Source organism: Bos javanicus, chromosome 4 (genome assembly GCF_032452875.1).
Source record: "Bos javanicus breed banteng chromosome 4, ARS-OSU_banteng_1.0, whole genome shotgun sequence".
Lineage (NCBI taxonomy): Eukaryota > Metazoa > Chordata > Mammalia > Artiodactyla > Bovidae > Bos > Bos javanicus.
Genome location: NC_083871.1, coordinates 8,287,850 through 8,299,774, shown reverse-complemented (window position 1 = coordinate 8,299,774; position 11,925 = coordinate 8,287,850). Strand labels below are relative to the sequence as shown.

Genomic DNA, 11,925 nt, shown 5'->3' with positions numbered 1-11,925 from the left:
AGCTGAAACTCCAATACTTTGGCCACCTCAGGTGAAAAGTTAACTCACTGGAAAAGACCCTGATGCTGGGAGGGATTGGGGTCAGGAGAAGAACGGGATGACAGAGGATGAGATGGCTGGATCGCATCACTGACTCGATGGACATGAGTTTGAGTGAACTCCGGGAGTTGGTGATGGACAGGGAGGCCTGGTGTGCTGTGCTTCATGGGGTCGCAAAGAGTCGGACACGACTGAGCGACTGAACTGAACTGAACAGATTGTTAAGTCCTTGGTGTTTGGTTTTCTGGCTCAAGTGCAGCCTGTTGGAAAGAAAAGGACTTCATCTCGCAGGGATAGCAGGCCACTGAGTGCACTCCCCAGAGGCCTAGGGCTCCTGGGGGGGCGGGGCGGTGGGGTGCCTCTCAGGTCCCCTAGTGACAGGACTGGCAGGACCGCCTGCCCTGGCTGGAGGCCGGGAGGCAGTTCCGCTGCCTCAGCCGGTGGCTCTGAATGAATGAGTCATTTCCTCCCGCCCTCCCGGGCGCTACTAGGACCAGGCGAGTCCCAGAGTGAACCCGGGCCAGAGAGACCCAGGGGACCACCTTTGGCCTGTGGGGCCCACTCTCATCCCCAGCCCAACGCTAGCTCCACACCGGTAACTCTGGCACTCGCCCCAGACAATCCGCCTGCCCCACGCTTGCACTCGGGGTGGGTTCCCGCAGATACCCTGGCTCCGGCCGGAGCGGTGACCTCGGGGGGTCACCTCTGTCCCCTAAGTCTCTGCTGTCAGGAGGGGAAGAAGCCGCAGGGAGGTGTCGTGGGCGGGACGAGTGGCTTAATGAGTAAGCGGTTGGTCTCCGGTCACTCGCCGTCGCCCGCTGCGCAGCAGGAAACCCGCCGGGGGTGGGGCGGGGGCGCCGGGATGGGAGGAGCTGCGGGCCGGCGGGCGGGGACCCCCGGGAGGCCTGACTCCACCAGCTCCCCAGTACCTCCCGGCACAGGTCGGGCAGTCTCTGCGCGGGGAGCCTCGGTGGCCGGAGTCCAGTTTTCGGGAATCACCCTGCCGGTAAGGCGACTCGGTGCGAGGACGCAGGGCCATCGGCGGGGAGGGTGCGCGGGTACGATGTGCCGGGAGAGCGCACGGGGAGCGAGTGCGCGGAGCGAGCGCGGGGAGGGCGTGCTCCGAGGGTGTGCGGGGAGGATGCCCCGGGAGGAGGTGCGGGGAGACCGTGCGGGGAGACCGTGCGAGGAGGACGTGACAGGAGGGTGTGCGGGGAGGGCGCGCGCAGAGGAAGTGCGGGGAGGATGTTCCGGGAAGGTGTGCTGAGAGAGCGCGCGCGGAGGACGTGACAGGAGGGTGTGCGGGGAGGGCGCGCGCGGAGAATGTGACAGGAGGGTGTGCGGGGAGGATGCTCCGGGAGGATGTGCGGGGAGGACGTGACGGGAGAGCGCGCGGGGAGGACGTGACGGGAGAGCGCGCGGGGAGGACATGACGGGAAAGTGTGCGGGGAGGATGTGCGGGACGGAGGGCGCTCATCTTTGCCTCCGCCGTTGGGGTGTCGGGGCTCCGCCAAGATGCTGGGTCCACCCGGTGCATGAGATGCGCAGTCCAAACCGAACGAGATAGGTCCCGGGACACCTGGAGCGTCCCCTTCTCGCGAGGGGCGACGTTTTGGAGAAAGACTGTTACCAGACCTTCAGAGTTAAAATGAACCCCAGTGTGTGCGTTGAGCCAACAGATTAAGTGTCACAGCGTAAAATACTGGCGTCAAGGTGTCCGGCAGGTCAAAAGAGAAAACTTCACAGTTAAAGTACCTGACAAATATGATTTGCACCGGGGAGCGGGTCTGTTTGCCGCTCTTGAAAGCGGCCGGTTGCTTTTAAGACGGGCGTGTGGGGGCGCCTCCCCAGCTCTGGGGTCTGGGCGTGTCCAGGTAAGTCAGAGTCCCCGCCCGCAGCCTTCTCCTACCCGCTCTTTCCCAGCCCTGGCCGTCTTTCGCTTTCCTCGCCAGAGGTCGGCTCTGCCCTGGGCAGTTCCCGGCTGATGGTGACTTGCAGAGAAACCCCCTCTGAAATCCAGGCTGGAATGGGGCCATATCCTGTTAGCTGGCTCCAGGCGTAGTGACTCTGCGCTCTGAACTCTTCGGCTGTTTTCCGTCCTCCCGGCTGCCTCTCCGTCCCCTTGCCCTGGTCTCCCTTCGCAAGTCTTACCCCCCCTTGCTGTGTTTCCGGGTCAGAGACCTTTGATTCCATTCATTGGCTGTGACCCTGGCTTTTAAAAGATTTGCACTTTCCCTGAATAGAAAGAACCATCGCCCAGTGGGTTTCCCACCCTGCCAACCCCTCCCAGGACTGCCTTGCCTTTCTCTCGGGCTGCCTGACTCTTAGCAGAGGGCCCCCTCTCCCACTTCTGGGTCAATTCCACCCCCCTCCTCCGGCCCCACCTTTCAGAGGCCAAACTGACCTTTTAGTTGTCTTTCTGCATTCGCTTGAAGACTGCAGACTAATTCAAACAGGTTTATCAGACATGAATTATATTTTTTATTCCAGTACTCTCAACTCTGGTAGGCATTGAAGTAGCACTTTAGTTGAAACAAAGTAGTTATTCTTTACATTGGCTTTTGTCCAAGTGAACTTTCTCATTGTCCTAAAATTAAAAATTTTTTTTAAACAGAACAAATATACAACAAGAAAGTGAAACTTTCAGTTTTTCTGCTTCCTAAAGATAAAGGGCTTCCCTCATAGCTCAGTCAGTAAAGAATGCAATGCAGGAGACCTGGGTTTGATCCCTGGGTCCGGAAGATCCTCTGGAGAAGGAAATGGCAATCCACTCCAGTACTCTTGCCTGGAAAATCCCATGGACAGAGGAGCCTGATGGGCTACAGTCCATGGAGCCACAAGAGTCAGACATGACTTAGCAACTAAACCATGAAAGACAAACCCTGAACATCTTTCTTGTCTCCCCTCCCTCCTTCCTCTCATATACACACACATTTGCTTTTGAAATATGTTCATTCAAAAAATATATATAAACGTTTACACACTAATCTATATGCCCAAAGTAATCCGCCTGTCTGAGTTGGATTAAATAGGTTAAAACTAAAATAAAACAGAACAACAACAAACACAAAACAAGAAAACCAAAACCAGCTGCCAGCTGGAGGGCTTTTTGATTTTGCAAGTTGGATTTAGCAGAGCTAGAGTGAGGACCCAGTTAAGGAAGTGGTGCTGGTGGTTTAGTCGCTAAGTCGTGTCTGACTCTTGCAACCCCATGGACTGTAGCCCACCAGGCCCCTCTGTCCATGGGATTCTCCAGGCAAGAATACTGGAGTGGGTTGCTATTTCTTTCTCCAGGGGATCTTCCCGACCCAGGAATAGAACCTAGATCTCCTGCACTGCAGGCAGATTCTTTACCAACTGATCTGAGGGAAGCCCCTGTAAGGAAGGGGTGGGGTCAAACTAGGTTACATCCTGTCTCACAGACGAACAACAGGCAGTGGAGAAATGGAAACACTCTCTGGACAGCCCTCAGTTAGGAACCAGAGTGTGAATTTCAGAACCTTTGCATTCTCTGCACTGATGGTTGGCAAGAAGGTGACTGATAGCCTCCTGTATCTCATGTGGAAATGTTGCCAAGCTCTTGGCTCCCACTCCACCAATGCTGAATAGAAAGATGGAGACAGTTTGGAGGAAATAGAAGTGACTTTATTCCCGTTTGCTGGGCAAGGGGGAGAACATAGCAGGCTAGCACCTCAAGTACTATGCCCCGCTTCTAGCGGAACCGAGAGACTTTAGAGCCTGGGTCTCGTCGTCTAGGATAGATGATAAGGCTCACAGTGATGAAGGTCTTGCCTTCTTGCATTACTTCAAAACAGTCACAGCTGGCAACAGGCTGCCTGGTAATTGGGTCCATTTGTCTCTGGGTTATGAGCTTCCCTGGTGGCTCAGCTGGTAAAGAATCTGCCAACAATGTGGGAGACCTGGGTTCAATTCCTGGGTTGGGAAGACCCCTTGTAGAAACGGAAAGGCTACCCACTCCAGTATTCTGGCCTGGAGAATTCCATGGACTGTATATTCCAGTTAGTCAGTCATTCAGTTCAGTCACTCAATCATGTCTGACTCTTTGCGACCCCATGGACTACAGCACACAAGGCCTCCCTGTCCATCACCAACTCCTGGAGTTTACTCAAACTCATGTCCATCGAGTCGGTGATGCCATCCAGCCATCTCATCCTCTGTTGTTCCCTTCTCCTCCTGCCCTCAATCTTTCCCAGCATAAGGGTCTTTTCCAACCAGTCAGTTATTTGCGTCAGCTAGCCAAAATATTGGAGTTTTCAGCTTCAGCATCAGTCCTTCCAATGAATATTCAGGACTGAGCTCCTTTAGGACTGACTGGTTGGATCTCCTTGCAGTCCAAGGGACTCTCAAGAGTCTTCTCCAACACCACAGTTCAAAAGCATCAATTCATCAGCGCTCAGCTTTCCTTATAGTCCAACATTCACATCCATACATGACCACTGGGAAAACCATAGCTTTGACTAGATGGACCTTTGTCGGCAAAGTAATGTGTCTGCTTTTTAATATGCTGCCTAGATTGGTCATAACTTTTCTTCCAAGGAGCAAGCATCTTTTAATTTCATGACTGCAGTGATTTTGGAGCCCAAGAAAATAAAGTCTCTCATTGTTTCCCCATCTATTTGCCATGAAGTGATGGGACCTAATGTCATGATCTTAGTTTTTTGAATGTTGAGTTTTAAGACAACTTTTTCACTTGGTTTCTTCACTTTCATCAAGAGGCTCTTTAGTTCTTTGATTTCTTCCATAAGGGTGGTATCATCCACATATCTGAGGTTATTGATGTTTCTCCCAGCAATCTTGATTCCAGCTTGTGCTTCACCCAACCCAGCATTTCTCATGATGTCTTCTGCATATTAGTTAAACAAGCAGGTGACAATATACAGCCTTGACAGACTCCTTTACCAATTTGGAACCAGTCTGTTGTTCCATGTCCAGTTCTAACTGTTGCTTCCGGACCTGCATACAGATTTCTCAGGAGGCTGGTCAGGTGGTCTGGTATTCCTGTCTCTAAGGCTTTGGCATAGTCAATAAAGTAGAAGTAGATGTTTTTCTGGAATTCTCTTGCTTTTTCGATAATCCAACTGATGTTGGCAATTTGATTTGTGGTTCCTCTGCCTTTTCTAAATCCAGCTTGAACATCTGGAAGTTCACGGTTCAGGTACTGTTGAAGCCTGGCTTGGAGAATTTTGAGCATTACTTTACTAGCATGCTGCTGCTGCTGCTGCTGCTAAGTCACTTCAGTCGTGTCTGACTCTGTGTGACCTCATAGACGGCAGCCCACCAGGCTCCCCGTCCCTGGGATTCTCCAGGCAAGAACACTGGAGTAGGTTGCCATTTCCTTCTCCAATGCATGAAAGTGAAAAGTGAATGTGAAGTCACTCAGTCGTGTCCGACTCTTTGCGACCCCATGGACTGCAGCCTACCAGGCTCCTCTGTCCATGGGATTTTCCAGGCAAGAACACTGGAGTAAGTTGCCATTTCCTTCTCCAATGCATGAAAGTTAAAAGTGAATGTGAAGTCGCTCAGTCGTGTCCAACTATTTGCGGCCACATGGACTGCAGCCCACCAGGCTCCTCTGTCCATGGGATTTTCCAGGCAAGAGTACTGGGATGGGGTGCCATCATGTGGTAGTTTGAGCATTCTTTGGCATTGTCCTTCTTTGGGATTGGAATGAAAACTGACCTTTTCCATTCCTGTGACCACTGCTGAGTTGTCCAAATTTGCTGGAGTATTGAGTGCAGCACTTTTCACAGCATCATCTTTTTAGGATTTGAAATAGCTCAACTGGAATTCCATCACCTTCACTAGCTTTGTGCCCATCTTTGCATGAAATGTCCCCTTGGTATCGCTAATTTTCTTGACGAGATCTCTAGACTTTCCCATTCTGTTGTTTTCCTCTATTTCTTTGCATTGATCACCGAGGAAGGCTTTCCTGTCTCTCCTTGCTATTCTTTGGAACTCTGCATTTAAATGGGTTTATCTTTCCTTTTTTCCTTTGCCTTTGCTTGTCTTCTTTTCATGGCTATTTGTAAGGCCTCCTCAGACAGCCATTTTGCTTTTTTGCATTTCTTTTTCTTGGGGATGGTCATGATCCCTGCCTCCTGTACAATGCCATGAACCTCCATCCATAGTTCATCAGGCACTCTGTCTATCAGATCTAGTCCCTTAAATCTATTTCTCACTTCCACTGTATATTCGTAAGGGATTTGATTTAGGTTGTACCTGAATGGTCTAGTGGTTTTCCCTACTTTCTTCAATTTAAGTCTGAATTTGGTAATAAGGAGTTCATGATCTGAGCCACAGTCAGCTTCCAGTCTTGTTTTTGCTGACTGTATAGAGCTTCTCCATCTTTGTCTGGAAAGAATATAATCAATCTGATTTCGGTGTTGACCACCTGGTGAACGTCCATGTGTAGAGTTATGTCTTGTGTTGTTGGAAGAGGGTGTTTGCTATGACCAGTGTGTTCTTTTGGCAAAACTCTGTTAGCCTTTGCCCTGCTTCATTCTGTACTCCAAGGCCAAATTTTCCTGTTACTCCAGATATTTCTTGACTTCCTACTGTATAGTCCACGGGGTCAGAAAGAGTTGGACACAACTGAGCGACTTTCACTTTCAGTTTATTGGCCTGCAACTGTCTTTCTGCAATGCAGAAAGCTACAAGGGTTGATGTATTGCATGGGAGCGCAGGGAATGTAAGCACCTGCAGGCCGTAGTTTATGGAGTTAAGGGTGGTAGGTTGGCTTTCTGAAGTAGAAATCTCGTTACAGGCAGCACAGATTCTCTGCAGTTAAAGCAGAGCCAGGAGTGACTAACTCTTTCGGCACTCTGCTTCCTCTCTAGCCTGCTCACTGCTCCCTTTACTTTCCTTGTTTTCAGGAGAGAAAAACTTCATATCTATTTTTGCTGCAATAGAAACAAAGAGTAGTTCTGAGCAATTAATGATTTTAAAAAGAACAAAAAGGGAGGGAACCAGCAACCCTTTTCAGGCACGAGAAGTCACTGTAGCAAAGACCAGAAAGCAGTCATAAAGACCCCAGTTCTGTTCCAGAGGTAAAGATCATCCTGGTGAATATTCTTGAGCTGTTTTGCCCAAACCCACTCAAGGGCTCAACCAGCAGATGAGCCTCAGGAATAGCGATGCTGACCTGTGCTGACCCCCGAGATGTGCTCAGCAGGTGCCTAGATCTTGTCAACCTAAAGCGGATTTAGGAAGGGGGCCCCTTCCAGGGCCCGAGAGTGGGCTCTTGTCTAGAACTCAGAAATGAATTGTGCTAGGAGATGCGCATGCTGACAGAGCAAGAAACTTTCTTTATTGGGAAGGGGCGCCTGGCCGGAGAGCGGCAGGGTAAGGGAGGGAACCCAGGAGAGCTACTCTGCTGGATGGCTCCTAGTCTCGGGTTTTATGGTGATAGGTTTAGTTTCCGGGGTGTCTTTGGCCAGTCATTCTGACTCAGAGTCCTTCCTGGTGGTGCACGCCTTGCTCACCCAAGATGGATTCCAATGAGAAGGATTCTGGGAGGTCGGTGGGAGATGTGGGGTCGCCTTTGACCTTTCCTGAATTCTTCTGGTGGGTGGTGTTTGTTCTTTGTACCTTACCAGGACCTCCTGTCATAAAATAACTCTCGGCAGATGGTTACTGCGGTGCCTGGCCAGCAGGAGCAGTTTCCATCTGTTTCTCCTAACAGTGACTTTGCCTCTTAGTGCTAAACTCTCTGCTCTTCGGGCAAGATTGCTGCTGGTTTTGCACATACACAGGATGCTGGAGTGTGTTATCCACTGGGCAAGGGCACCTAGGACTCCACTCTACAGGGAAGGTCACACATGCCCTTTGGTGAACACACGTGCCCTTTGGTGAACACACGTGCACCCTTGGCTTAGGCCATCCCATTCTGCTACTGGGGGAGACAGCGCTTTGAGGGCTAACTCCCTGTCTCTTTGCTTGTTACCAGTAGTAAACGCTCCTGCTTTAACCAAAGGCTCCTGGTGTGTTCAGAGGTTCCGCACCCCTGGCATTGGGTCCATTGAGTCTCCTAGCAGTCGGCAAAGAGTCGACATTACTGAGACAACGACAATCAGGAACCCTCCTGCTCACAGCAAAGCCTGGGACCTGCGAGCCCAGAGCCAGGTTCTGAGGTCTCTGGGAGGCAGGACCTCTGGGCTTGGAATCTAGTGGAACCCTCCTGTTTAGAGAACAGAGGTTTCCTAGAAAGTGAGAGGGGCCGTCTTCAGAACACCTGCAGCCCTTGGGACAATGTTAGAAGAAATGTTTTCTAAAACTGACTCCAGGACAACCACATCCTCAGGTGCAGGGTCTAACTCATGGAGCCTGCCCTGCTGTGGGAAAGCCATCGGCTCTTCTGGAAGCCCTGTACCAGCTGACCATACTGGACCACTGACCAGTGAGCATACTATTACCCTGAGCCCTGCTGACCCTAGTTAGATCAGACCCGTGAATGACAAGAGTTGAAAGTCAATGCTTCCCCAGCAACCGATCCCTAATTCCTACCTTCTCCTTGTCCACAAGCACTTCCACCTTGGGTGATGCCTGTGGGCATCTTGTATGGGAAGCCGGCGCCTCTGATGAAACATTCAGGTTGGTACATCATGTGGCCTTCCTTCCCTGCAAATCCACTGGACACAGGCATCCCTTACAGCTTCATCTGAATGCCACCTTCCAGCCCTTAGGATTCACCTCCTGGATCCAGGATGCACCAAACTTTCCTGTTGTGATTGCATCTCTGCTCACCCTCTGTGCACAGATCACATGTTGGGGAAGAAAAACTTCTATCCATTTAGATTCTATTCTTGTTGTTGTTCAGTTGCTAAGTCTTCCGCATAGAAATTAAATAAAGAAAGTGAAAGTGAAGTCACTCAGTCATGTCCAACTTTGCGACCCCACAGACTGTTGCCTACCAAGCTCCTCTGTCCATGGGATTTTCCAGGTAATAGTACTGGAGTGGATTGCCATTTCCTTCTCCAGGGGATCTTCCCAACCCAGGGATCAAACCCAGGTCTCCCGCATTGTAGGCAGATGCTTTACCATCTGAGCCACCAGGGAAGTCATTAAATAAGCAGGGTGACAATATACAGCCTTGATGTACTCCTTTCCCAAATTTGAACCAGTTCGTTGTTGAATGTCTGGTTCTAACCGTTGCTTCTTGAACTGCATACAGGTTTCTGAGGAGACAGGTAAGATGGTTTGGTATTCCCATCTCTTTAAGAATTTTCCACAGTTTGTTGTGATCCACACGGTCAAAGGTTTTAGCATAGTGAGTGAAGCAGAAGTAGCTGCTTTTCTGGAATTCTCTTGCTTTTTCTATGATCCAACAGATGGCAATTTGATCTCTGGTTCCTCTGCTTTTTCTAATCCTACCTGGTACATCTGGAAGTTCTCAGTTCATGTACTGCTGAAGCCTTGCTTGAAGGATTTTGAGCATTACCTTGCTAGCATGTGAAATGAGCACAATTGTAAGGTAGTTTGAACATTCTTTGGCATTGCCCTTCTTTGGGCAATGATTCTATTCTTGGAGACTGCAAATTAAAAAGACAGGTTACCAAGAGAACAGACAGATTTGAATTTACATGTGTATGGGAGAATTCAGAGAAAAATGCAATCTTAGGAGGTGGTTAGAATCCGGGGCTTACATACCATCTTAATGGAGGTGGGGAGAGGCAGAGAGGCACTTGGGAGAGAAAATGCCTTCTTAGAAGAGGGTGGGGCAGGAAGGGCACTTATGCAAACACCGAGGACCTTGGAGAGAGAAGTGGTCACTTGAGAGAGATGAGCAATAAGACAGGACAATATCTGTTTGGGTTTTTTCAGAGAAGAGGAGATCAGTTTTTTCTAGGAGGGGTAGTGACACATTTGGAAAGTCCCAAGGTTCAGGCATGTAAGGGCTTTCAGGACCTCAGAGTCTTGAGAACAGAATAGTTGTTAGATAACAATGGCTTATTCTGGAGCCCTTTGTGTGGATCTCATATGAAAGCCTCTGACTGCCATTCACTGCGCCCAAGATTTCAGAGCCCCCAGTCACCTCCAGGATGGGGTCACGTTGGTGGTGACACCTGGCCGCCCTTGCGCCTGGTCCCGGGCCAGCGCCCAAGTCACCCCTCTCCACCCCGAGCCCGCTGAGCTGCTTGGCTCTGCATCCTCCACATGTCTCATGGGTTCAGGTCTCCTCGCTGTGAATACTGTTTGTCCTGTCCTCTCTTGGCTGCATCTTTCCTGGCTATTTTGAGGAATCCGGGATCATTAAGAAACAACTCGTTCCTCACGTTGAACTAGAGAAGTTTGTGCCTTTACCTGGCTCTCCCTAGGCCAACAGGCATTGGAGTTCATGTTCACACATGTTTTACTACACTGGACTCAGAGTCCTGCATCTTGTCCTCTCTCTACACACACAACACGTGCTGATACAAACCTTAACAGGTACACCTGTTGGTGATTTTACTTGAATGACTAATGAGTGCAATTCTTAGCACCTTCTGCTATCTTACAGATAAATAGGAAGGCATTGTAGTTGTTCAGTTGCTAAGTTGTGTCCAGCTCTTTGTGACCCCATGGACTGCCGCACACCAGACTTCACCATCTCCCGGAGTTTGCTCAAGCTCATGTTCACTTAGTTGGTGATGATATCCAACTATCTCATCTTCTGTCACCCCCTTCTCCTGCCTTCAATTTTTCCCAGCATCAGGGTCTTTTCTATGAGTCTGCTCTTCGAATCAGGTGGCCAAAGTATTGGAGTTATAGTTTTATCATCAGTCCTTCCAATGAATATTCAGGGTTGATTTCCTTTAGGATTGACTTGCTTGATCTCTTGACTGTCCAAGGGACTCTGAAGAGTCTTGTCCAACACCACAGTTGGGAAGCATCAGTTCTTCGGCACTCAGCCTGTTTTATGGTTCAGCTCACATTTGTACATGACTACTGGAAAAACCATAGCTTTGACTATATGGACTTTAGTCAGCAAAGTGATGTCTCTGCTATTTAATATGCTGTTTAGGTTTGTCATAGCTTTCCTTCCAAGAAGGAAGCATCTTTTAATTCCATGGCTGCAGTCATTGTCCACAGTGATTTTGGAGCCCAAGAAAATAATCAGGCTTTAGTATAGTGAGTGAAGCAGAAGTAGATGTTTTTTCTGGAATTCTCTTGCTTTTTCTATGACCCAATGAATGTTGGCAATTTGATCTCTGTTCCTCTGCCACTTCTAAATCCATCTTGTACATCTGGAAGTTCTCTATTTACGTACTGCTGAAGCCTAGCTTGAAGGGTTTTGAGCATTACCTTGCTAGCATGTGAAATGAACATAATTGTATGGTAGTTTGAATCTTCTTTGGCTTTGCCCTTCTTTGGGATGAAAGCTGCTGACCTTTTCCAGTCCCATGGTCATTTCTGGGTTTTCCAAATTTGCTTTCATATTGAGTGCAGAACTTTAACAGCATCATCTTTTAGAGTTTTAAATAGTTCATCTAGAATTCTATCACCTCCACTAGCTTTGTTTGTAGTAATGTTTCCTAAGGCCCACTTGACTTCACACACCAGGATGTCTGGCTCTAGGTGAGTGACCAAACCATCATGGTTATCTGGGTCATTAAAACCTTTTTTGTATTGTTCTGTTTATTCTTGCCACCTCTTAATATCTTCTGCTTCTGTTAGGTCCTTGCCATTTCTGTCCTTTATTGAGCCCATCTTTGGATGAAATATTCCCTTGCTATCTCCAATTGTCTTGAGATCTATAGTCTTTCCAATTCTATTGTTTTCCTCTACTTTGCATTGTTCACTTAAGGGCTTCTTATCTCTCTTCTCTGGAACTCTGCATTCAGATGGGTATAGCTTTCCCTTCCTCCCTTGCCTTTTGCTTCTGAGTTA

The 11,925-nt window shown here is 49.1% G+C and overlaps 1 protein-coding gene across 4 annotated transcripts in view; it reads left to right on the top strand.

Moving 5' to 3' along the window:
- Positions 1-458: 458 nt before the first annotated feature.
- UPP1 (uridine phosphorylase 1) overlaps positions 459-11,925 on the top strand; it is a 28,562-nt gene continuing 17,095 nt past the window's right edge. Inside the window, exon 1 of one of the 4 annotated variants that reach the window (XM_061413362.1) lies at positions 459-687. In XM_061413362.1, the coding sequence (XP_061269346.1) occupies positions 494-687 (194 nt within the window). In that variant the 5' untranslated portion in view covers positions 459-493. Of the gene's footprint in view, positions 688-962; positions 1,046-11,925 lie in introns of those variants that run through there. The other 3 variants (XM_061413363.1, XM_061413364.1, XM_061413361.1) reach the window with 3 other exon arrangements.